Raw genomic sequence first — 27,839 nt, forward strand, 5'->3', positions numbered from 1 at the left:
AAATACCTGAAACAACTTTGAGTGGCAGTTTAAATGAACCATAAGATATAAAACATACAGTAGACTTTAAAATGTTTGCAGAAGTTTGGAAAAAGACAGCTGCCACTGGGGGACAGCACAGAGCCATATGTTACTTTTAAACTCTTTCACTCTCTATGCTTTGCTTTGACTGCAGTTGCTCATGGCCTTCTCCCTGTGTTATTGAAAGAAATCAGACCAATTTGTTCAGTTTTCAAAGGGTTAAAACGTAAAGGGTTAGGATCATTATGCAAATCTATTTGTAGAATTTCAGATAAAAATGTCTCATTTTTAAGGTAACAAACAATTCTTCAGGTGATTTTACACTAAAGATAACATTATATTATATAATATTATATTATATTACTGTTAATAAACAGTTAACAAACAAATTCCTACATGCTTGAGCTCCGACCCTTTAAACCTGAACAAATTGGCTTGATTTCTTTCAAAAACATGGGAGGAACTTACATGTAACAAGAAAATTACCTAAAATTTAGTATGAAAAAAGAAAAGCCTAACCCTAACCCTAATATTTAGATATATAGATTAAATAATAATATTAATAACAATAATAATGATAATGATAATAATATTGTTTTCTGGACATTTGCCCTATTTCTAAAAATATTATTCATATCTAATAATCTTTCCCTCTATCTCTATCTTTCTCTTGAAAAAATCTAATTTTCTCATCTGTTTTCTGTCACCTTTTCCTAATTTTTTTTTTTTTTTTTTAGTTTGTGGGGCATTTCGGCCATGTTTTAAAAGAAATCCAACCAGACTGAGGTTTGAAAGGGTTAAATGCGTGTGAAAGGCGTCTGAATGGGACACACAAGAAAACTGACGTCGATCCAGGTTTCAAAGGGTTAAATGGAAGCCAAGCAGCGTTGTTTGCTATAGCTATGGGAAAGAACACTGGTTTGTTTTTGTTTCCTCGGTGAGACTTTTATTTTTTAAATATGACCGGAAACCGCGTCACAGATGTGAACTTGACACATTTGGAAGTTGTGTGTCCTCAGTGTTTGTCCTGCCAGAACAAACACAAACAACAGCAGCTTCCACTGTGAACATGGAGGAGAGAGAGGAAACCGTCGCGGTCAAACGGTAAGTATTATTGATTTAAACACACTTTTAATGTCTTTTTATTCCGAGTTGTCGCGCGGCGTGTTCACTGCAACTGGCCGAGTCCCAGAGAGCCTTTAAAAACACTGGGTTCCCACACATTTCCATTGACAACATACTTAAAACACATTTCAGACATAATTCCCGCAGAATGGCACGCATGAAGGGACGCGAGGAGCAAATAAAGACACGTGCAGTGACATATGGACCTATAGTAGTCATGTTAAACAATTATGTATCAGTTTCATCACACGCTAAAAAAAAATCCACAACTTTTCCAAAAGTGTCAATGATTTTAACTTATCACCTTTTCATGTCTTTTCCAGTTTTTCCATGACAGTGGGAACTCATGAATAGCTAACATAGAATAATATAACATAGCAAGTGAGTAAGAATATTATTCCTCTCTGGTAACTTTTACTTTTCAATAACCCTCAGAGAAAAAAAACAATTCATATATGTATATATATATGTATATATATATATATATATATATATATATATATATATATATATATATATATATATATATATATATATATATGTATATATATATGTATATATATATATATATATATATATATAGTGAAAGGATTTTTGCACTTTTAATTATTACTTACTGATTTTGGAAAGGTGAGGCAGTTTTATCTATAAAGCATTTATTATTATTATTATGTTATTTATTTATTAATTCATTTAATGTATAAAAAAATTTCATACACAGTGGTAGATTAAATGTGTTGTACAGAGAAGTTGCAAACATGATAATGCAAACTAACAAGAGCCTAACATAGTGCATAACAAATTACAAAGTCAGCAAAGCAAAGATAAGGATTGGATATTGGATAAAAATGAGAAAGCAACAACAATAATGAGCATAAAGATACTTAAAAAATGAAAGAAAACAAAAACAAGAAAAAAACAAGACCATGAAAACATAAACAAACTGAGCGTTGAATGTTTGGGTTTAGTCAGAGTTTTTCAGGGCGGGTTTGGTTTGGCGTTATTAATTATTTCTGCTAATGCATACAGACACTACACACACTTTTAAAAATAACAAAACTCTTTCTTTCCTTTCTTGCTTTCCTCTTTTTCCTTTCTTTCTCCTCCCTCTCGTCACAATCTCCCAATGTTTTGGAACATAATCAAGCCATCTTGCTCAGGTTTCAAAGGGTTAAAGGAGCTGATAGTGTCACATTTCACTGGAGTTGTATCTGGTATAATCCATGTGACAAATGCAAATGAATGAATGATTGAATGTGGCCATGAATCTGATACTGACAGTTGTCTCTGGCAGTTGTTGAGTTGTGATATAATGCAGTTGAAAGAATATATTATTGGCAACATCATCGTCCACAAGCCAGTGTCAGTGGGTCGTGTGTATGTGTGTGTGTGTGTGTGTGTGTGTGTGTGTGTGTGTGTGTGTGTGTGTGTGTGTGTGTGTGTGTGTGTTTGTGTGTGTGTTTGTGTTTGGAAGCTTTAGTGGACTGCATGTCGTCACTCAGTGTGTGTGTTCACCAAAAAACACTCGACTTTGTGTTTCAACATTTCTGTATTTTGGTGAACAGTTTGTTCCAACCCTAACGGAGCGAGGTCAGTGTGTCATTCAGAGATTAATACACATGTCCAAACAAACATGAGGTGTGTGTGTGTAGGCCACTGTTGACATGCTAAATATCTTTCTGTCCGTCCCTCCCCTGTGGTTGAGGACATTTGAGGACATTGTGTTCTTAGAGGCCGGCCTACTGGTTATCTTTTACTTTGTAGCTCACATTGTTTTAAAGTAGCTGATTGGCTAAACGTCTTATTATTATTATGTGTTTGTGTGTGTGCGCGCGTGTGTGTGTGTGTGTGTGTGTGTGTGTGTTTTTTCTTCTCCCTCCTCTAATAAAATGCTGTTTACATTTGTTTTTTTCTCCAGCTCACACACTCACACGCAGACTTCTTGCATGTCACGTAGAGCTCGATCAGGCCTTTACACGTCTCCCAGACACAAACACACATGCTCACACCGAGTGATGAGAAACGGTCGCCTACGTGCAGTTCTGCTCACTGATGAAACACACTCTGTTCTGTACAGCTCCTCCCAGCTGGCACACATGTTGTTGTTGTGAAATGGTGCATATTTGAGGTGCTGCATTGTTATTAATAGCAGCAGTAATATTGTCAGCAGTTGTAGTAGTGTGGTGTGATGTGAAGTTTGAAAAGCTATCTGAGATAAACCTGTGATTTTGTTCTTGTTTAATCATTTCCCAGCTTTTTTTATTACTTAGATCAGTTGTCCACATTTCACCCCAAAAGGTAAAGTTAGTGTAGCTATACTGTTTAAAACAGACGCTAATGTGGACCTTAATGTTTCATATTACATTTTTATACACTTCAGCGTGAATTTTTGGCAGCGATTTTAGATTTAGTCTTTGTCTTGAGATGAAAACATTTATTAGTTTTAGTCATATTTTAGTCATTTTTGTCTTTTAGTTTTATTTGACAAAAACCCGAACGTTTTAGTTGAACAAAACAAAAAAAGTTTTGGCCACAAGTAAATAATTTGAGACAACTGGTTTTTGTATTTAGGTTCATTGTAATCTCTCTCTTAGTTATGATGCCTCGCCGTACAAAAACAGAATGGGGCACAGCGTTTAAGGTCCAGTGCGTCGTATTCGCAGCAGATGCACAGTGTTTATTATTTTATTATGTACGGGAAAAACACTCTAGTTTGTTTTTATTTCCTTAAACCAATCACAGTAGGTGGCGCTAAGTCCAGGATGCAGCAATGGTGCTCTTGCAAAAGTATGTCAGAGGTGAATTTGTTTTGGTGGAAAATTTGGGAGGTGGGCGCTGTCATTAAAATGACCCCACAAAAGAAAAACACCACAAAAACATGAACAGGCGTATGTCACTAGGCACTAGATATTGGTTTTTCAGGGCCAATACCAATGCCGATTATTAGCACTTAATGAGACCGAAAACTGATATTTGGAATCGATATGCATTTACAATAAAAATGAAAATATTACTGACAAAATTTAGAATTTGGAATATCACAAACTCCACCACGAAACTTTGTTTAAATGCCTTTAGCAAATGTTTTACACAAAACTGAACTAAATGTAATTTTTTTTAAAAAGGTCAGTGAAAATTTTAATAAAAAAGTGAAATCCATGCAGCAATCCATGCTGACACTTTGTTTGCATGTAACGCAGACTGCCTTCCCTGGTGTTGGTTGAGCATGATACGCACACTTTTTTATTAATCTTCATCTGCCATCATTAAAGGAAAATGCTGGTACAGATAATTGGCAAATGCCAAATATAGGCACCAACAACTGGCCAGGCCGATAATCTGTCGACCTCTTGTGTTGAGTTTGTTTCAAGAGGAGCGTAGTATTTCTGCTGTTTGGTTTCTGTGTCTCATTTAATGTGATTGCATATTCATCTGCTGCATTAAACACTGTGTGAATGAGAGACATGAAACCGTACTCGTCATGTCAGTACTTGTTGATCCAGGCCGAGCTGTGCGAGGCGTATCGTGGGACGGATAAAGAGAGAGGAAGGACCTGGACACTGTCCCAGTAACTAAAATAAATAACATTCTCTTCTCTTCATTTTTGGACAGTTTTCTCTATTTTTACTATCAGCTCTGTTCTCAGGAATAAATGAGCTGAACTTTCTGGTCATGATGTGTTTTTTTTTTTTTAAATCACCACAGTTGGCTGTTAGGAGAGTTCAGGATTTTTGAATCTTAAGTTATAGAAGCCAGACTTTAAATAAGACTTTAAAAGGGCAGTAGTTGAGATCTTTGTTGTTGTAGAACAAATTTCATATTGATCACAGTGTGTGGTATGCAGGGTGTCTGCAGGTCTTAAATTCAATTTCATAAATATTAGGCCTTAAAAATAATTAAATGGCCATACCTTTTTTTGTTAGGCCTTAATTGCCTAATTTTTTTCTAATTTATCCATCTTTTATTTTCTTTTTGTCAAAATGACTCAAGCTTTTCTGCGCAAAAGTCCACATTTCTGATTTTGCAAATATTTTCTGAGCTTATACTATCTTTTTACTCTATTCTTGCACTTATTATTGCACGTGAAAATATAGATTGAACTAACTCACTGTAATAACCATATTCCTGAATAAAACCTGTCTCTGTACTTGACCACATCTTTACTACTGCCTTACAAGAAAAAGATCATTTGTCCAAAAATTATCCTAACTTTGGCTAAATGTTATCTTTAAAAAAGGCTTAAGCAATCAATTTAAGTGTCTGCTGCTTGTACACATCCTGAATGAGTCTATTTTATATTTTAAGGTGAAGTGGTATTGTTTAAGCAACTGGTCCTGTTTCTAAAATCCAGAAGACTGAAAGTTGGACAGAGTTCTATAGTTTGATTCAGATTTTGCCGGAGCACTGTAATTTACATTCATTTTTCTCAAATTAGGAAGTTGAAATCTCCCTTATTTATTTGTTTTCCCAGATAGAATAAAGGTTTCCAAATGTTTAAACTGTGTTTTAAATCATCTTTGACCTTTGGGATGATCTAGCGCAGATTTGACCGGTATAGAAGTAAAGTGGTTTTTGATCTTGACCTTGTCGCATTGAGAAGAGCCAGATGAGGTGGCCCGGGCCTCTAATTAGGTTGCCTCCTGGATGCCTCCCTGGTGAGGTGTTCAGGGCATGTCCCACTGGTAGGAGGCCCCGGGGAAGACCCAGGACATGCTGGAGAGACTATGTCTCCCAGCTGGCCTGGGAACACCTTGGGTCTTAGGCTGCTGCCCCACGACCAGACCAATAAGTGGTAGACAATGGATGGATGGATGGATGTTCCTTGTCCCGTGTGGTATTCATCTGAAAAAATGTGACGAAATCTCCCTTTTTTGCATTTTCACAATTAGAATAAAGGTTTCACAAATCTGAAACAGTGATTTAAAAAAATCTCTTGCCTCTCTGGAATAATCTAGTTCAGATTTGTCAACTCTAAGTATAATGTTTTGGGTTTGAAACCTGGATTGATATAACTTTTGTTGTCCTGTGTTTAGGCATCTTTCACAAATATTCAAACTGTTGAACCCTGAGCAAACTGGTTTGACTTGTTCTTCTAAAACATGTCCCAAAAATTGCAAGATATTGTATATTTAGAACATTAAGTTTTCTGTGTACTCTTGTTTTGTTTTTTGTTGTTTTCATTTTTTGTTGCTATTTTTCATGTATTTTTTGTAGCTTTTTACTAATTTATGCTTCTTGATAATTGCTCATGGCCTTCTCCTAACGTTTTCGAAAGAAACCAAGCCAATTTGTTCAGCTTTCAAAGGGTTAAACAATGTGCCTTTCCCTTAACTTCCCTTAACCGCTGAACCACTTCAGCGTCCTTTGGCTGAGCTGGCACTCTACAGAAAAGAAATGAGTGTAAATGGGTTTTATTTTTTGCTGTCGCGAATGAGATAAACGATAACTTTCAATAAAAAAGTGACTCAAAGTCCTTTGACCTCTGTCACGTGACACTGGACACAAGCTCAGACCATCGAGGGCTCCGGTGGGGTGAGTCTCTTTCGGTCGTTTTTAGTTGTGAAAATCATGATTATCATTTAATAGTCCATCTAACAGGATGCTCAGTGAATAGAAATCGCAACACATGCTTCCGAACAATGTGCAGCAGGTCACATTTGTATCACAGGGCGCAAAATTACTTACTTATTTAATATATTATGCTATCAGATGAGCAAATGTTAGCTAGCTAGTTAGCTAACGGGCTGACAACTGCGACATCGCGTTAACAACAACAAACACTCGAGGGCTGCAGTGTCAAATCGACAAACTTGTTCATTCATGCTGTCAGTTTTTAATCTGTCCCGTTTATGGGTAGATAATTAGACACGGTGGCCCAACCTATCGGAAGTTTCTGCTGTGCTTTTTATGTCCCGTGTTGCTTTGCTAGCGTCTTTGATAAACCAAATCTACCGGCACAGACGCTAAACGCTGCTGTGGATGGGGCCAGAGTGTGTTTTAGCCATCTATGAATATACCAGTTTCAGTGTACTCACTTAAATGAAGAACTTAAACTAAAAATGAACCATCTGAGGCAGCGCTGTCATAGTGTGTTCATTAAGTTGGGGGTTTCAACCCTGGAAGTTATATGTAAACAACCATTATAAGATGTTAAACATATTTAGTTTGGATCATTATGATCCAGTTTTGAAACTCCCATGTCTGACCGAACTTTTGCCCGCCATGTTTATGCATTTATGCCATCAAGCTGGCTACTCCTATTATAAAATAACATTGTTATCTCTGTAGTATACTCGCCTGGTATGCTTTACAGTTAAGCGTTTGCTTTCTTGCTAGAGCTACTATGCATATACTAAAATGTGCAACTACTAAAAGTAAATGATAGCTAAGATAAGATAAGATAATCCTTTATTAGTCCCACAATGTAGTGGATTTTTTTTTGCTGATATCCGATATGCAGATTAATATACTAATTTGGCTAGTAACTGATATTAATATATCCACTTTGTTTCCTACCTAATTTAATTGATCTGCAAGTCTTTTCTGTAGTGGAATTAACATCATATTATGTATAATCTTATTGTGATGGCCCATGGTTTGTCCATTGTTTTTATCATTTAGGTGAATGGTGATGGGTGACATCAAAATAGGAGGATTTCCTTTTCTTTAGGTTGGAAAGAGATCTCCTCAGAATGTCCGTGCATGTCCCAGTCAACAATGCTGAGTAGATGTGAGGACTGTAACATGATCCTGGACTCCTCACTGACATCTTTTTTGTCCCTTTGTCCCTCTGTTTTCTTCCTCCTCCTCCTCCTCCTCCTCCTCTAGAGGAGCAGAGGAGAGGAAGCTGCGTTCTCGCGATGCAGCCAGATGCAGGCGGAGTCAGGAAACTGGAGTGTTTTATGAACTTGCTCACACTCTGCCGCTCCCCCGCCGAGTCTGCACGCACCTGGACAAATCCGCCATCATGAGAGCCGCCCTTAGCTTCCTGCGGATGCACCGCCTCCTCCGACCTGGTAAGAAGCAAATCTTCAGGTGGTCGTCCAACCTGATAGAACCTGAGCGTCCCACAGATTTCTTAAATATCAAGAAATTACAATTTTGTGTTGTCATGATACAGTAGAGATGGCACCTTAAAGTGTGTAATGTATCAGGGATGCAACTGTACACAAAATTCACAGTTCAGTATGTACCTTTGTTTTAGGGTCAGGGTTCAATACTTTTTCACAACAGCAGAGAAAACAAAAAAATGTAGGATTTTTTTTTTTAATGTAGTCATTCAATGTTGGCTTATTGGCCATAATTTCTGTGACAGTTAGCACAATCAACAGTAAAAACACTCACATTACATTCAAGTTTTGCCCTTCAATATCTTTAAAAGATATAAAATTGAAACAGTTCGGGGTTGGACATTGATGTTACCTACAGCAGTCGAGCAACGGCTTCTGCTGGGTCACAGTCATGGATCAACAAAAAATGCAGGGGGGAAATGTGTGTGTGTGTGTGTGTGTGTGTGTGTGTATTTTTTTTAAGCATCTCTTAAAAACTCACTTTTGTAAAAAAAAAAAAAAAAGCCTTAACCCTTAATATTACTGTTTGATTGTTTTATATTTTTAACTTCCTGTCTTTACATTTGATAGTGGTCTTGTTTTTGTCTTATCTGCTTATACATATGGTTATTTCTCTTATCCACATTTTGCTTACTTATTTAGTGCAGTGTTATTTTATTATTTGTGTTCTGTTGTGCTCTGTTTTGGTTATGTCATAAGGGGGCAGGGGAGGGGCTACATGCGTTTCTGGAATCTTATTTTATGCTGTAAACCTTTTTATCTGGGAAGTACTTTGTGCTTAAGCTTGAGAAGTGGTATATAAATAAAGATAAACTAGGATTACGTTCTAGTTTTCCCCTTTTAATACCTATAAAATTGAGACAGTTCTGATTTTGACATTGATTTTACCCACAGCAGTCGAGCACCGGTTTCTGCTGTTGCTCGACATCGGTGTAAACTGTAAGTGTAACTTGACTGGTGTGTGGCGGCATGAATATCGTCTTAGATTTAGAATATTATAATAATCACCTGGTCATTTTTTCCAGCAGGTGAGAAGCAGCAGGAGGAGGACTCTGTAGAGGAGGAGGATCCAATGGATGCTTTCTGTCCTCAGGCGCTGGCTGGCTTCATCATAGTGATGACTGAGGAGGGAGACATGATTTACCTGACTGAAAACGTCAGCAGACACATCGGCATCACACAGGTAAGAACACAACCTGAGCTCTGTTCAGAAAGCAAGTTTAACGAACTCTGGGTCTAAAGGCATATGCACACTAAGTTTTTTTTGTGTTTTTTCTTATATTTTTTTTACCCTTTAAAACCTGGTTCAGCATCACTTTTCTTGTGTTGCCTTCAGACAACTTTTACAAGCTATTGAATGCTCAGTACATTGGTTTGAATTCTTTCAGAAACTTGGGGGGAAATGCAATGACCAACTTTGTTCTGAAAATTGCAAGAAATTAGTTAAAAGTCACAAATAAAAGGACCTGAAAATTAGCGATAAAAAAGGGAAGACAATTATTTAAAAAATGTATTTAAAAAATACAGAGAAATATCCAGAAAACTATATTAATAATCATTATAATTATATGTTTAAAACTATGTTACAGAAAAAAAAAATATATATATATATGTATATATTTTAATTTTCTGTCCTTTTTTTTTTAGGTAATTTTCTTGTAATATCTTACTAATGTCTTGCTACTCTATTGGCCATGTGTTGTTAACTTGCTCATTGCCTTCCTCCCAAGAAAACAAACCAATTTTCTCAGGTTTCGTTTTGAAAAGATGCTGTGTGATATGCACCTCTCTCATGTCACTGATGTGTCCTACAGCTGCTTTTTCTTCACTGTCTCTTGGTCAAACAACTCTCTAAAAGCTTTTTATGGATGCAGGAAATCGAACCAAGTTAGATGAGACTTGGATTATACTGCACAGGTTGTTTTAGAGTTCCTAAACAGATGTTTTGATACAGTTTTGCTGTTTTTAAAAACCAGCCTGTATGACTTCAAAATCATTAAGAATTTTCTACATTTTGAGGTAGGAGGGTGAGGATATCATCTTTTGAGGAGTGATGTATTCTTTGGATTTGAGCAGAGCTTTTACTGTAAGCCTCTGAGAAAGTACGTGACTTGTGCCGAGTAACCGGAGCAGAGAGAAGTCGTCCATTCGATCTATTCTTAGCCCTGTTTAAGATCAGGTTTATCGTTGAAACACAGCTCGGTTATGACGAGTGCAGACAGGAGCACAGAGTGAACAGTGCTGTGTACTGTAGAGCTGTGATGATGTAATCAAACAGTGATCAGATTCACTGTCTGTTCCCTCAGTAAGGTTCACACCTACTGCAACACCTACTGTCAGTGATTTCAACAGATTTAGCTTTTTTGTTTGATTTTACAGAACTGCCATGAATTGTTAAAAAAAATAAACTGATTGAGATTGAGTAAAGAAAAAATACATATTATCCAAGCCACCAGTCATACCAAATACTTGCCCAAAATACATAGAGGTATGATAAATAGTATTTTAATTGAAAGAATCATGTCTAAACAGGACAGACAGCTTCACGCAAAGTGTGTGAAGGTCCTTCCTCCCTGCTGCAGTCAGACTGTACGACCAGCAATGCTCCCAGGAGATCACACACACCAAAAAGACTTAAACCTGTGCAATTTCAGTATCACGTTGTGCAATTTTATAATGTGCAATTAACAACAACAACAACAATAATAATAATAATAATAATAATAATAACAATAATAATAATCTTTTATTGTATAGCACCTTTCATAATTCATAATAAAAAGCAAAAGCAAAAATCTCTTCTCTTCTCTTCTCTTCTCTTCTCTTCTCTTCTCTTCTCTTCTCTTCAGGAAATACTCAATTTTAATGTATTTCAACTTTTGCATGGATGCAGCTGATGCGTCACCTTTTGTTTGTTACAGACAGTTGTTGCTGTTTGTTGTTTTCAGCTGGAGCTGCTGGGTCAGAGTATTTATGACTTTGTTCATCCCTGTGATCAGGAGGAGCTCCGAGACCTGCTGACCCCAGGTCAGACGCTCTCTTTATTATCACAATAAAATCTTCACAAACAAACAGTGTTCAAGAAGGACTTGCTGTTTCAGAAATAAAAGCAACAATGTTTCTGTTGACAGGATCACTTCAGTTGTTAACTAAAGGCTTGCAGTGGCTGCAGTATCAGCCTTAATAGTGGAAAAACAGTAGTTTGAGCAGCAGGCAGCTCTGTAGCAGTGACGCTTTCTGTGTGAACACCGCATCCGTGCAAGCCGCAGCAGTTCAGCGAGGTAGCTGTCAAGCAAGGAAACTAAAAAGGAAGAAAAGCAATGGGGCCAGCTCGCTAAATCACACTACAGCCCATCATATTTTTGTTGTTTAGACTTTGACTAAAAAATGCTTCCACCAGATTAAAAAACACACAGTACGTGATGCTCACTGATTTTTTTTTTTTTTTTTAAATCTAAAGATGCACGTTCGTTTTCCTTTTTCTGTTGGTTTCCATACAGATCATACAGCCCACTCCACATTCACTTTTTTTTTTAAACAAACTTTGTCTACTTGGAATTTCAACCCATTACATTTGAATTTGTGTTGCTGCCTTTTAATTTCGTCCCAACTTAACTTGCATGCAGTGCCCATGAATAACAATAATAATATTAGGGCCCGACCAATTCGTCGGCCGGCAGATTTAATCGGCCGATTATAGCAATTAGAGAGTAATCGTCAATCGGCCAATTGACGCCGATGTTAACACTTATTTTTCACTAATAAAATGCAGGGAATATGGTGGGGTTTTTTTTTAGAAATTATGTCCTTGTGTTATGTATCCAGTAGAGGACGCTCCGACTCCTTTCATGTCACGCTCCACAGTCAGCCCACAGCAGAGTGGAGTAGCTGAAGTTAGGATATCCTAGCTTAACCCTCTGAGCCAGCGTAGTCGCCGGCGACTAAAATGTGTTCCACATTATGTAAAGTGTCGTAACTCTGAGACCCTTTGTCGGATCGTCTTTCTTTCTTTCTTCGGCAGTGTAAAGCTGCCGTCTGTGCTGTTCACGGGGATGTCTCCGATGCATCGTAGCTCTTTCAGAAGCTTCTCTATTCAGCCCTGGAAATCGAGTGTTTTTACGGGACCTTGTTCAATAAATCCGTGATGATAGATCCGATATTGGGTGTCTCCCGTCCATATTTTATTCATATTTTGGTGATAAAAGTATATTAGCATCGATGCTAAACGCCATATTGGTTTACCATGGTTCCTTTGGAGAGAGGTCAGACGGTTCTTACATTAACGCACGTCATCTGAAGCAAGCTGCACTGTGATTGGCCTAATCCTACTGTATCTATCGCTCTGTGTTATTGGTAGCGCCCCGTGTATTAGAATAAACGCTCTTAGCCCCTATAAAAATAAATAAATACATAAAAATAATAATAATAATAATAATAATAATAATAATAATAATAATAATAATAATGATGAGACATGGGTACATCAGGAGACAGTCTAACAGGCAGGGTTTGACAAAATATCAGACACCTCAGTATGATGCTCCTCACACCAACACCCATTACCACCTCAATAATAACCATAAAGAAGAATTATCGGTTTTCTTACAGTCAACAACATTTAAAAAGTAATAGGTTTAGTCTAATGAAGTGGCCATGAGTGTACACGCCATATTTTTGTCTTTTTTTTAATTGAAAAATGTAAAAACTTAGTCGGCCGATATATCGGTTATTGAATTTTTTTATTCCCTAATATCAGAATCGACATCGGCCCCCAAAAATCCATATTGGTCGGGCCCTAAATAATATCATAATAACTTTATTTTAATGGCACATTTTTTTTTTCCATAAATGTTTTATTATGTTTTTTTTCAAAGTGAAACAATTTTCAATTATACTCAGAATTACAAAGAAGTTCAATATCACATGTTTTATAAAAATAAAAAAAACAAAAATAAAAAAAAAAAAAAAAAAAACAATAACAGAAATAAAATAACCCGAAAATAAAACATAAAACAAAATAAAACAGGGCCTTTCACAAACATTACTTCTCTTTGGAGTTTAGGAGGTAATCATCACTAGATACAGTGTGCATGGCTGCAAGGGATTCAAAAATTGGTCAGGTCATCAGAAACATCCAAATCCTTAATAAAGTCAATAAAGGGCCTCCAAATCTTTTTCAAATACATATGTTGTTTTGATTTATGAATATACGCTATTCTTTCCAAAGGTAGGCTAGTTAACATCTGTTTTAACCATTGGGAAGTGCCAGGTCCATTCATATTTTTTCCAATTTAAAGCAATACATCTTTTTGCTATCAATGAGCTGAAATCAATAAAGGTACTTTCTGCTTTACTAAAGTTATGTTTATCCGGATATATAGCCATTATAAATAATTTGGAATCCAGCGTGATCTGTTTTAAAATTATCTTTTCAATTACGTTTTTCACTTCTATCCAAAACGTTTTTATTTGGCCACATTCCCCACATGCAGTGTAATAACGACTTTTAAGCCACATTTTATACATATATCTGGTATGTTCCTATTGTACTTATTTAATTTCACAGGTGTTGTATATATACGCATTAGCCATTTGAATTGTAATATCCTTAAGCGACTATTAATTGACATTGTATGGACTTTACTGCATGCCCTTTCCCAATCCTGTTCATTGATATTGGCAGATAGGTCTTCGTTCCAAGAAATTAATTTCTTTGTCGAATTTTCTGATGTATTACATAACAACAAATTGTAAAAGTCTGAAATAATACCCTTCCTTAAAGCATTCTTTATAAAAACAATTTTTTCCAGTTGTGTATGAGGAACCTTATTAAGACCACCTTTTGATTGGTATTGACAAAACTTCTTAACTGTAAATATTTGAAGTAGTGTTTTCTGTCCAAATTAAACCTCGATTGTAGTTCCCCAAAGGACATAAAAACATCTGACTGTGGAGGGTAAAGGTTACAAATCGTTTTCAGTCCCCTTGATGCCCATATTTTAAATGTTACATCTGCCCTCCCAGGTATAAATGACTGATTACCCCAAACTGGGCTAAACTGTGACAAAAAGTTTGACTCATTCAGGTATTTTCTGACAACATTCCAGATTTTTACCATGTGTTTCAGAATCGGATTTCTGATCTGTTTAAGCATTTTTTGCCGTGTCAGAATATAGAAATGATGGAGGAGGTAATTTTAAATTATGTGACTCCATCTCTACCCAGTGTGGATTAACTTTTTCTGAAAATAGAATGTCAGAGCGAAGTTGTGTAGCCCAGTAATACCACAAAAAATTGGGGCATTTTAACCCCCCTCGATCAAATGGCAAATAGAGGAGGGAGAGACGGAGTTTTGGTTTACCATTGTTCCAAATAAAACTGGTTACAACATGTTTTATCCATTTAAAGAAATCAGAAGGAGGAGGTAAAGTAATATTCTGAATAGATACAACAACTTTGGTAGTATGGTCATTTTGAGAACATTAACTCTTCCCATCACCGATATAGGCAACTTCATCCACCTGTCAACTGAATTATTAATTTCCTCTTTTATTTTTTCATAATTAATTTTAACAGTCTGCTCTATATCTGGCACTATCTGTATCCCTAAATATTCAAATTGTTCTGTTATTTTAAAATTAAAATGTGTTATTTGTGGAGCAGGATTTGCTCGTTCTGTTGTATTTAACAGTAAAATGGAGGATTTAGTATGGTTCACTTTATAGCCCTAGATAATTCCAAACAACTGAATTACTTCCAACACTGCCGGGATTGAAGAGCTGAGCCTTGACAAAACAAGATCACATCATCAGCAAACAAAGAAATCTTATGTTCGGTGGGGGCCTATAGTAATTCCACAAATCTGAGAGTGTGTACGAATAGCCAACGAAATGGCTCAACTGCTAAAGAAAAAGAGCAGGGGAGAGAGAGGGCATCCCTGTCGACAACCTCTCTTGATTTCTATTGGCTTGGAAAAAATTTTGTTTGTTAAAATTTCTGCTGTAGGCTTACTATAAAGTATCTTAACCCATTTTATGAAATTGTTTCCCATTCCAAATTTCTTCTAGAACCTTAAAAAGATAGGGCTATTCAACCCTATCAAGGCCTTTTTCAGCATCTAGTGACAGGAGAGCCGATCTTTTTCCTCTTTTATAATAAAGGATATTTAATAATTGCCTTTACATTATGGAACCCTTGTCTCCCACTTACAAAGCCATTCTGATCTTTATTTATTATGTCAGGAAGTATTTTTTGAATCCGCCTTGCTAATAATTTACAAACAATTTTAAGGTCAGAGTTGAGAAGACTGATAGGTCTCATATTCTCGCACTTGTTAGCAGGTTTACCCGGTTTTGGAAGGAGAATGATTAATGCTTGATTTAAAGTATCAGGGAGTGCATCCTTTTCAAATGTTTCTTTAAACATGTCTAGAAGTGGTATTAATAATTTATCCTTAAATTTTTTGTAAATATCTGCAGGAATACCGTCTGGTCCTGCTTGTTTACCTGATTTCATTCCATCAATGGCTTGTGCTATTTCCTCTTTACTTATTTCTAAGTCTAAGTTTGCTTTGGCATCGTCTGAAATGACTGGGATATTTAACCTGTTTAACGCAACATTAATGTCCTGTAAGCTACAGTTTTTTTTGGCTTCATATAATTTCTGATAGTAATCCCTAAAGGCATCATTGATATCTTTTGGATTTACTATTGTTTGGCCTTTGTCAACAATTGACGTTATTGATATTTTGGTTTCCAACTGTTTAATTTGCCACGCCAATAGTTTTCCTGCTCTGTCCCCTTGTTCATAAAACGTTTGTTTCAGCCTTAAAAGACTGGATGCTGCTTTGAAACTTGATTGATTAATGGCACATTTAAACAGAGTTTGCAAAGTGTTTTGACAAGTAAAGCAAAAACAGGAATGGGAAATACTGAAGGCAATACAACAACAGAAAGCCAAACAGTCGAGTGAGCACAAGCGAGGCGCAATTATTTAATAACAAAGTTATTAAAACAAGAGGACAAATAATGCAAGATGCAGGATGCATAATACCAATATAATATAATACAAACAAATAGACCATAACAAATAAAAGCAATAAAACCACAAATAAAATAAATAAAACATGAATAAAATAGGTAAAATAAATAAAAATAAACAAAAGTAAATAAATCAATCAGTTATTCATTCATTCATTCATTGTCCGTAACGGCTTGTCCTCGTAAGGGTTGCGGGGGGGCTGGAGCCTATCCCAGCTGTCATTGGGCAGAAGGCGGGGTACACCCTGGATAGGTCGCCAGACTATCGCAGGGCCGACACATACAGACAAACAACCACACACACTCACAGTCACACCTAAGGGCAATTTAGAGTCACCAATTAACCTGAGCTGCATGTCTTTGGACTGTGGGAGGAACCGGAGACCCCGGAGAGAACCCATGTAGACACGGGGAGAACATGCAAACTCTGCACAGAAGGGCCCCTGGGCACGAGCCAAACCCCGGTTCATATGGGAACAATTTTGTTATGTAGGTAGAGGCCAGAACATAACAAAATAAGAAAAAAGAGGCTCTACAGATAAATACACCACTACACACTTTGAGTGTGACATAAATCTATAAGTCTATGCGTATTTTTTAAGGAAAATCCTGCACTTTATCTTAAAACAAAAACACTGCCTTTTTTGACTATTTTATCATAGTTTGGTTATTTTCCAGTCTTTCCCTCATTATTTGAATATCTGTGTTTTTATGCTGACATCTGAGATCATGTTGAGTTGAGGTGCTTAGCCAAGATATCATCTGCTGTTTTTGGCGAGAACAATTTAATTTAAAAACAAAGAAGAGGAGGGTTAGCTTTGTCATTTTGCTTTCAGGTTTGAGTAAGAAACCACTGGCAGAACAGCTGAATGAGAGGGACTTCTTCCTGCGCATGAAGAGCACTCTGACCAGCAGGGGGCACACCGTCAACATCAAGTCTGCTGTATGGAAGGTTCAGTGTCACCAGAGACTGTGTTTAAAGTCACACACACACTTATCTCAGTGCTGAAGTCAAGTGTGGATAGATCTCTCCAGCCAAGAACAACAGTGGGACAAAATTTTCCTAATTGGGCCCCTTTCCCACACCCACTCCAGAGCCACTACCACCCACCCTTACTTCTAATAACTTCATATGCTCGTCAGCACATCACATTCACCACATTTATGGGTCATGAGCACATGAACAGCCCTCCAAAGTCCTAATTACGATTGGGAAATCGGGAAATTTCAATGATACTGTCAGAAATGTGAAAACACAACAATAATTTCTGTTTTTACAGCTATGATAAATGGTCTTTTTCTTTTTTCTTTTTTTTTTTTTTTTAGGAAAGTTCTCTAGAAAAATCTATGGTAAAATAGACACAAATACAGCTATTCAAATTTTTATGTCCCTCCCCTAAACCAAAATTAAAAAACAAAAAAGTTCCTCCCCAGTGCTTGGAAAATTATTTGACATTCTTCCCCCTTTTTGCACCACTCCCTCCCCTCTCATAAATAAGGAATAGTCCCTTAGCTGATGTTATGCTAGCTTTCTGTTCATTGTGCCTCACACACAGTGATGCAGTGGGCTGCCAAATGTGATGTTCAAATGAGGCTCAAATGTTGATCAAAGGCAATTTTTTTGACCAAATACAAACTCTGGATGGTGTTTATTTGAGTTGCTTTGTGGCAAGTAGCAGACACACACAAGCCTGTCACAAAGAATCTACGATTATGAGCATGCAAGCAGCACTTAAACAGCGACTACAAAAATGTAGCGGGTCCTGCTGTTGCTTTTATTGTGAACACAGTATCAATCTCACACACAGGACCCTGAAAAGATACTTATATTTTCTGAATATTGTATTTGGAGTAAGTTTTGTACTGTTGATGATGTTAAACACATAAAAAGCATAAAGCTACATTTGATTTGTTTGGCTTAAAAAAAATTCTCAGTTAATTAGTTTATGAATTTGTTTGTAAAACATGAAACAACACTTTGCCCAACTCCTCAAGCTTAAATTTAATCTTCCCTCTCTGTTTCAGGTCCTCCATTGTACAGGTCGTATCCTTCAGCCGGGGGGCGGCTGCACGTCGCCGCCTGGTGGCAGAGTGATGACCCTGCTGTGTGAACCCATCCCCCACCCGTCCAGCGTGGAGTTCCCTCTGGATGCACGCACCTTCCTCACCCGTCACAGCATGGACCTGCGCTTCACACACTGCGAGGGCAGGTAGGATGAACACCAATCCCGACCTTTGACCTCCTTGTGGTTGGAAGGTCTCTCATTTGGAGGAATATCACATCACGGTGAGACAAAAAAGAGGGAAATAGAAATCACTACATCTTTTTGTTAATGATTTTAATTCATCTCTCTGTTCCCAGGGTGACAGAGTTGGTGAGATACAAACCTGAGGATCTGATTGGTCGCTCAGCCTACGAGTTTCATCATGCGCTCGACTCTGATCACGTCAAAAAGAGCCTGCACACACGTGAGTTTATGTGTGCTTTACCAGAAAAACATCACACTGTACATGTATATTTAGTTCAAATAAACACTAACAGTTGTTAACAAAGCTGTTGTAAACAAAGCTGCAATGTTTCACTTATTTTAACGTAACTTGAATATGTTCATAACAAAAAAAACTAGCTGAAAACAGTATTGATATTTTTCAATGTGTAATTTTCAATGTTTTTTAACCCTGATGGCCCACTTTAATATTACACACACTAGTATTACTCTGTTCACAAAATGTGCTTTTCAAAATCAGCTGTAAAAGATATTACACAATAATAGTTTTCTTGATTTTTCTTGATTTTGTTTATTTAAACCAACATCAATCCATATCATTAATATAAAATATTCATTCATTTTCAGAATTTTAAGCTTTAACATGCCTGGTTTTTGTCATGATGCCACTGTCTTTTTAGATGAAAAAAAAACCCTACAAAAAAGGAATTATTTTTAATAAATTACATACTAAGTACATTATGATACATTTTTTGATTATCACGGCCCAGGATATATCAATGATTAGCAAGAACATTGATTTTTATAGATTACCTTTTTTGTGTCAAATACTTGCACTCATATCGCTCTGCACACAAAATGCACTTTTCAAAATCAGGCTGTAAAAAATATTAGAAATTAATTTTATTTTCTACTTTCATTGAGTTTTTTTTTTTTTTTTTTTAGTAAAAATCATGCGTCCTATTAATTAATATCAAATATTCATTAATCTAACAAATCTTTGCCTTTTAATTGTCAGGTTTTTGTCATGATGCCAGTACTTTTTTAGATGAAAAACACAAATAAATAAATCATTTTTAATATACTACATGCAAAGTAGACTTTTTTGCTGCTGACAGCCTGGGATATGTCAGTGGTTTGCAGCAACACTGATTGTAACACTGCACCTAGTAGAAATAGCATGTATTTTCTCCATATGCCAAATATGGTAAAAATGACGTCATCAGGTGGAAAATAGTACAAATGAAAAATTCCAAGTCAAAAGCCCAGAATGACACCCAGAAATAATACAATGCATGTTTATATGCTTTGATGGCTGTTTTTGATGATGCGCATTTTTTGCACTTAACAGTGTGAATTTAACAATTTAATTCAGTGTATTTTAGACTTATTGTTGGAGCTGAATTTCCAAGATTAAACAAAAGTACACAATCATGCCAAAATCTACACCATATGCATAAACACAGCCAAAATTATCAAAAAATGAAGAATGAAAAGCACATATAATGTGCCAAACAGTTCCCTAAGAGTTTAATTCTATAGTTTCAAGGATTGTATATTTTTTTAAGCCCACAGAGGAATGCATATCATATTTATTTGAACTTAAGATATGAGAGTTGTACAAATGTTATCAGCACATGGAGGAGCATTTTGTCAATTCTGCAATCTTTCAGCCCTTCATGTTTGTACATTGTGTCTCTCTTCTCTCTCTGTATGTCCCTGTCTGCTGTAGTGCTGTCCAAAGGTCAGGTGAGCACCAGACACTATCGTTTCCTGGCCAACAGAGGTGGATTTGTGTGGGCCGAGACTCAGGCGACCGTCCTCTACAGCAGCAAGACGTCGCAGCCGGAGGCCGTCGTCTGCCTCAACTTCATACTCAGGTATTTAAAAAGCAGCAAACTCATGTCTCATAGAGCCACGGCACAGCTGGTATTTTTAGAGCTGCAGCAGTAGACAGGATGTCAGGTAGAGTTACATACAGCAAACTATCTTCTTCTGCAGTGGCATAGAGCAGCCAGACGTTGTTTTCTCCATGGAGCAGATCCGTTGTGGCGGGGTGGCTGAAGCTGAACCCCTCTCACCAGCACTTCCACCAGAAGATTGTGTGACTTGTGACAGTGAGCGTCAGACTCAGGACACAGTTTTGATTCCCAGCAGCTCTGCAGATCTCTTCTTCAGACTGAAAGAGGAGCTGCAGGAGCATCTCCAGTTGCCTCCCGAGGCCGGAGACGTAATCGTCTCACCGACAGGAGGTGAGACACACCAATTATATTTACTTAAGCATCAGATTATTGAACTAGATTTATTGTATCTTAAAATCATTAGCATGTTGTCTACGCTGGAGTTTTTCCTTTTTCTGTTTTTTATATAAAACAAGGCTGCAGCTGAATAGTCCTTTTTGCTTTAGAAGGTTCCTAAATAAGTGAAATAACCCTGGAAGTATATAACAGCCAAAAAACTTGTGACATGGGCTCTGTCTTTGCAGTGTGGCTGCAGCCAGCTTCGCTTTGTGAGTTTTAACAAGTAGTAATACATTATGTATTTTATGGAGGGTTTGGAAGCACATAGGCTGTATCAACTGCAGTGTTTCCCCTACAATGTCAGCGAGACCCCCGCCAGGCCTAAATGTTTGTTTGGCTTGCATAGGACGGTGAAGTACACTGTATTTTTATCCCTTAGGAGGCAGAAGCAAACTTGCCAACCCTTCAGATTTTCCCTGCCCTCTCCAGTTGTCCACCCCGCATCACATTTCTCCTGATTTAGAGCCCTCGACCATGTGTGTAATCTCCATGGGGGACCGGGGGTCACATCTGAAAGAGGGAAATTCGGCGCCCAAAATTTGTGATTCATGGACACAGGTTCAAGCTGGTGTGTTTAGTTTCACTCATTCAGGTGGAGGCAGTGCTCTGTCTACTAAGCGTTTTGGTGTTATGAACAACAGAAGAAACAAAAGAGGAAGATAGCTGAGATCAAGCAGTGAGGTGATCGTACTGAACTGTGACGCTGTGAACTGACCAGGTTATCATTATGTTGTGGGTCAAAACACACAAATGGAGTGCACACACTGTCTGTGATGAACAGTCTTTACCACTGCGTCCTGTGTTTTACTGACATCCAACATGCAGCAGCTGGTTAACGAGGTAATAGTGAAAATGCTCAAAAATAGTTCAGCTATTGTTTTGTTTTTACAAAATGTGCCGGAAAACAGTTTGCCAGTTGGGCCGCTCATTCCTGTCCGAACCCAAGTGACTGAGCCTAAGCGATTCATTTTATTATTTCAATAACGAACAAAAAAGTAGGCCCAATGAAAACTAAAAACACACCTGGCTGATCACACAGCTGATCAATAGATCCATTGGAGCAGATGGAGAGGCAGACCCCTCATCCAGCTGTTTTTTTGTTATCAGGGGCGGGTTTAGTGATTAGGGGGCCTGGTGCCCCAGCCTAACTGCCTTGCTTTGATTTCAAGAAGTTATGCTGTTTTCTGCACCCTCAGCTAATATAGATTAGTGCAGGTGATGTAGAATTGGAGAAAATTTGTTTTTAAGTCCTTTTTTCTGGGGGAGTACATATATATATATATATGTGTGTGTGTATATGTAAACAAAAAAATAAGAACTTAAATACTGGGTGAACAAAAATTTGAAGGCAAATATAGAATCGCTGATCACCTGTGCCGTGGGACTGAAGCCAACCACGCCAGTACGTCCTCCCAGACATCGTGCCTGTTATGGATGTGTTCAGTGTGTACCACCAAGCGTTAAAGAAATCCTGGTGGCCTGAGTCTTTTCTGCGCGTCTATTCGACAGAGATTTTTGAGTTCTTTGTGTTTTCTGTCTCCGTCAGCATTTGTTGAGCTGTCGTTTGTCAGTCCGCCCAGTCCAGACTCAGTGCCGGACCACCCTCAGGACCTGAGCACTCCACAGCTGCGGCAGCTCCTCTCACACATCTTCAGCCCCAACACCCCACCTTCATCATCATCATCAGCCTCCTCATCTGATGCTGAGCAGGTAAATATGACCCCAAATCTTTTTCAAAATGTTAAAAGTATTCTTGTCCCTGTCTGATTAAATTCTTTAATTGTCTCAATGTCTGTCGACTTCCTTCAGAGTCCCAGTGAGGAAGAGTTAATGGACACCAGCGAGATGGAGAATTTGTTTGCCGTCAGGCCAGAAGATGAACAGAAGTATGGACAAACACTGGAGGTAAGAGCAGAAAATGTCCATAATCTTCTCTTAAAAAAAACAACATGTTTTTGTCTCCTCTGTCTTCCACATCCAGTGTCGTGTTTTGAGCTTTTATTTTTCAGAATAAAATTCGGAAGGAAAACGATGTAATCCGATCTCATAGAAATCTTGAGTATTTGGTGAAAATTGGTCAAAAAACAAAGAGCGTTGAAAACCTGCCATATAATACCAAAGTGCAGACAATGTAAGATGTAAAAAAATAAATTAATGATACAAACTTTGCAATGTTTTTAGTTATTTAATAATATATCTCTCTATGTTGTGACAAATTCAGAACACATTTTCATTATTTTACACAGACTTTAGAATATCAACATGCTACAAGATAGTGTCAAGATGTGAACTTTGTAAAAACTAAAAAGCAGTGTGAAAATAATTTCAAGTTTGAGTCTTGAAATGAAAAACTGAAATATTGCCCATCTGTCTTTTGTTAGGAGGCGATGGATCTGGATTTGTTGGCTCCGTATATCTCTATGGACGATGACTTCCAGCTGACCGTCCTCAGCAGTTTGCCAGAGGAAGCCGCCAAACTTCCGTTCTCTTGGTCTGATTCCTCAACTGTATCGCCTGCAGTCACAGTGAGAAAGAAACGGTACTATGGGGGAGTTCCCAGTCCACCCAGTACAACACAGTTTAGAGTTATAAACTGACACTAGAGAAAAACAGAAATATCATGACATCAACCCTTAGGGACTGTTTGGCACATTTTACGTACTTTTTATTCTTCATTTTTTGATAATTTTGGTTGTGTTAATACATATGTTAATACATTTGGCAAGATTGTGTGTTTTTGTTTAATCTTTGAATTTCCAGCTCAGCTCCTACAATAAGTCTAAAATACACAGTGTAAACTAAATTGTTGTAATATTCAGACTGTGAAGTGCCAAAAATGCTCCACTGAAACCCATTCAAACTACAATTTTTGATCCCACAGCCATCAAAACATAAAAACATGCATTGTATAATTTCTGGGTGTCATTCTGGGCTTTTGAGTTTGAATTTGTCATTTTTATTATTTTCCACCTGATGTCTTTTTTACCATATTTGGTATTTGGAGGAAATACATGCTGTTTCCACTAGGTGCACTGTTACAATCAGTGTTGCTACAAATCATTGACATGTCCCAGACTGTGATATGTTTTGTGTTTTTTCATCTAAAAAAAGTACTGGCATCATGACAAAACCCATTTAAACGGTAACAAATCTGAAAATTAGCCAGGTATTGATTTTTAAATTTTTTTTAGCTTATTAAATTTTTTTTAAGGATCACTACAAAGTAGGACTGGCTGATGAACAGTAGAGCTGCATAATTGGAACAAATCTGATTAATTTCATAACTTTTCTAAAATATGACTAGCTTCTTATACATTATACATGTAATGCTGTAATACTTTCTAAAATGCTGACTGATGACACTTAAATTCACAAGATGGCAGCAAGACTGACTGAAAATGAATACAACGTTGATATTCTTACATCTTTACATCTAGTGATACACAAAATGTGCAGTTTGTCCTGAGGGTGGCGTCACAGGAAAGATGTTGGATAAATCAAAGAGTTAATAATGTGTACGGTGGCCACTTGAGGTCAGATTAGTAAATTGTATCAGGCTCACGTCTACGGCTGAATGTTAACATTAGCTACCTATGTGTTTCATTGCAGGTTGTACAAAGTTTATGATGCAACTAAAAATTTTGCATTTCACAGAAAGGATGACAAGTGTTCCACATGGTTAACAATGTCTCTGTTTCGCTGTAAGGTGTCATAACGCAGACAATGAGCTGCCGTCCCAGCTGATGATTCAGGACAAGAGACAGAAACAGGATCCTTCCTCACCAGAAGAGGAACAACTTCTCAGCCACAGACTGCCGGTGAGTGGAAGAGGAAATGTTTATCCAGCAACTTTTTAAAAGAAGTTTGAAAAGTGCTTGAGAGCAAGAAAGAAAAGTAAGCTTGACAAGATTGACTTTATTTACAACCCCCCTCCCATTTTATACGGTTTTCATTCTTCTATTTTTCTTTTTTTTTTATAATTTTGGCTGTGTTCATGCGCATTGCATACGTTTTAGCAAGATTGTGTATTTTTTTGTTTAATCTTGGAATGTTTAGCTCAGCTCCTGCAATAAGTCTAAAATACACTGTGGACACTAAATTGTTACATTCAAATAGTTAGGATCAAAAAATGCTCCACTGAAACCCATTCATACGGACATTTTTGATCCCACAGCCATCAAAGCATAAAAACATGACTTGTATTATTTCTGGGTGTCATTCTGGGTTTTTGACTTGGAATTTGTCATTTTGGCTATTGTATTTTTAGGATTATGCATCCTCTATAGTTAGTTTGAGACTCTTGAGTCTACCTCAAGTAAGGAGCTACCCATATATAGTGAAGCCTAAGCGCCTGTAAGTTGACCATAGATACCTGAGATGGACCAGTGCCAGCAAATTTAGAAACACAAACACATTCCTCACTTCTCAGGAGAACCTTAGTTCCTGACATGTTAGAGTTTGATCCCAACCGTCTACGTCATGACAACTGCATAAATACCACTGTCTTTTCTCTGTTTGTTGTCGGCCACTTGCATGTTTCCCCTCGTTCCTGTGTCGACCCGAGTGCTCGTAATAAACGTTTCCCGATTGAAGCTTTAACTGGTGTCTCTGCTCTTCAACTTCATCACAGAATATCATCCTATCAGTCATATTTACCACATTTGGCATATGGAGAAAACTCATGCTATTTCCACTAGGTGCTCTGTCACAGTCATTTTTTTGCTGCTCATCACTGACATGTCCCAGGCTGTGATAATAAAAAAAACTTTACATGTAATATATTGAAAATAATAATTTTTTTGTGTTTGTCAAAAACCATGCATTTAAAGGGTAAAAAAAATCTGAAAGTTGTGTTTTTTTCTTGCTTATTCCACTTTTTTTTTTTTTAAAAAAAAGTAGGACTGACAGTTTTTGACTTTTTTTTTAAATCTAAAAACATAGTGGCATCATGACAAAAACCTGGCATTTAAAAGGTTACAATTCTGAAAAATAATGATTATTTGATATTTATGATTAGGACTGATGTTGTTAAAGAAAAAACTCAATTAAAGTAGAAAGTCATATTAGTGTATAATATTTTTTATAGCCTGATTTTCAAAAGCACGTTTTGTGTGCAGAGCGGTATCCGTGTGGTGTTTTGACACTGCACAAAAATAATAATGTATAGAGATCAACGTTGCCACTAATAATTGACATATCCCACACTGTGCTATTTTTTTTTTAAATGTGGTATTTAAAAATAATTTACTTATTGTGTTGTTTTTTGTTTGTTTTTCATCCAAAACCACATTGGCATCCTAAAATTGAAAATAAATGATGGTTAAAATTCTGAAAATTAACAATTATCTGATATTCATGATAAGCACTGATTTAAAAAAAAAAACTCAATGAAAGTAGAAAATGATATTAATGTATAATGTTTTTTAGAGCTCGATTTTGTATTTTGTGCACAGTGCGATACAAGTGTGTGTAAAATAATGTGGGCCCTAAGGATTAATATTGATTTAACGCTCACTAGGAACAAGTTGAAGAAAAAAACATCTGAATGGAAGATTATTTGACATGATAGAAGACATTTCTAATTCTGACCTTTTTGCGAAGTAGAGAGAACACAGTCGTGACTGTCAAAGAAAACTGTTAGTTTGCTTTCTTACAGTTCAGTTTGCAGTGAGATCCCACAGTTCACAGGATGATCACAACATTTTTTCCACTTCATAAATGACAGAAACAGAACATAACGTCAGTGGGTATCAGTGAGATAATGAGCGGAGTTGTACACTGAAGCAATGATCACTGTGACTCACCTTCACAGCAATATTTCAGTTAACAATTAGCTTTCCGATTGTGTGTCATAACTAAATCCAAAATAGAGTTTAAAATTCATGCCATGATTTCACCCTTCTCAATGAAAACTGTAGAAGATGATTGACAGTTTTATGAAACTAAGTTATGATGTTTAATTTAGGCTTCCATAGTTCCCTCTGACTGTTTGTTGTACTTCATCTTCAGGGCTGTCTGGAGGAAACTGACCAATCAGAGTCGTTCTTGGACCCGGTGCCTAGAGGGCGGACTCAGCTTCTCACAGACAGAGACCCTGTTTTAGGAGGCATACAGGGACACTGTAATCCTGCAGGTGTCAAACACACACACACACACACATAGTTACAGAGAAACCTCTGTACATGAACAGTGCCCAGACATGTTTGTCATTTGGAGTTAAAAGCAAAACCATTAAAAAAGAAGTGACTCAGTCAGAAATCCTGGCGATCAGCGCTCTAACTGTGACAGTGAAGCTGTCTCCTGGAGTACAGTGGCCCTGAGAGCTGTGCACACTACAAATTAAGAAAACATCTCGATCCATAAACGACATACTATACAGTGAATTATTTTTTAAATTTTGACAGCATAGTATCCACGACATGTTATGAAATTGGGAGGCATACTATACTGTGATATTTGATGAATTTCAGGGACATATCTAATGAGGTTTTATGAATTCTGGCAACATACTGTGCCATGACTTTTTTTTCATGATTTTGGGTGACATACTACATCATGAATTTTTGTAATCATTTTTCATGGCATACCATACTATGACGTTTTCACGTTGTGTTTGAAGACAATAATAAGACTTTTTTTTCATGATTTGAAACAACATGCTGTACTGAGTTTTTCCTCATAATTTTTGATGCCATACTATACTCTGACTTTCATTCATGGTTTTTTAGGAGATGCTGTACTATGACTTTTTCACATAATTTTGGATGACAAACTATACTTTGACTTTTTTAAATATTTTCGATGACATACTATACTATTTCTTTGTTTATAATTTACTAAGATGCTATAATGTGGCTTTTTTCATGATTTCTGTCAACCTACCATACTCTTACTTCTTTTACTAATGACACTAATGAAACACTTTACTATGACTTTAGGCACGTCATGGCAAGTGTTTGCACGTACAACTGTATGTTTGTGTCTGTGTTGTATGTTACAGTGGCTTTGAATCCAAAACAAATTTCCCGTTGGGACAATAAAGTATAACTTTCCTTA

General features: G+C 37.0%; 1 protein-coding gene across 8 annotated transcripts; it reads left to right on the plus strand.

Annotated features, from left to right (window-relative positions):
- The first annotated feature begins 965 nt into the window (after positions 1 to 965).
- Positions 966 to 27,839, plus strand: hif1al (hypoxia inducible factor 1 subunit alpha, like). Of its 8 annotated transcripts, none has more exons than XM_042486117.2 (15): positions 966 to 1,125; positions 7,975 to 8,162; positions 9,111 to 9,155; positions 9,245 to 9,399; positions 11,138 to 11,243; positions 17,092 to 17,207; positions 18,281 to 18,465; positions 18,618 to 18,724; positions 20,216 to 20,363; positions 20,485 to 20,735; positions 22,330 to 22,493; positions 22,593 to 22,688; positions 23,165 to 23,322; positions 24,490 to 24,601; positions 26,793 to 27,839. In XM_042486117.2, the coding sequence occupies exons 1-15, from the start codon at positions 1,091 to 1,093 to the stop codon at positions 26,943 to 26,945; spliced, it is 2,019 nt and encodes a 672-aa protein (XP_042342051.2). In that variant the 5' UTR covers positions 966 to 1,090; the 3' UTR covers positions 26,946 to 27,839. The 8 variants fall into 8 exon arrangements, with proteins under 8 accessions (XP_042342051.2, XP_042342052.2, XP_042342053.2 ...); XM_042486118.2 differs by having other exon boundaries at positions 17,092 to 17,198; XM_042486119.2 differs by having other exon boundaries at positions 11,165 to 11,243.

Source organism: Plectropomus leopardus, chromosome 6 (assembly GCF_026936395.1).
Source record: "Plectropomus leopardus strain MGB_pleo_1.0 chromosome 6, ASM2693639v1, whole genome shotgun sequence".
NCBI classification, from domain to species: Eukaryota; Metazoa; Chordata; class Actinopteri; order Perciformes; family Serranidae; genus Plectropomus; species Plectropomus leopardus.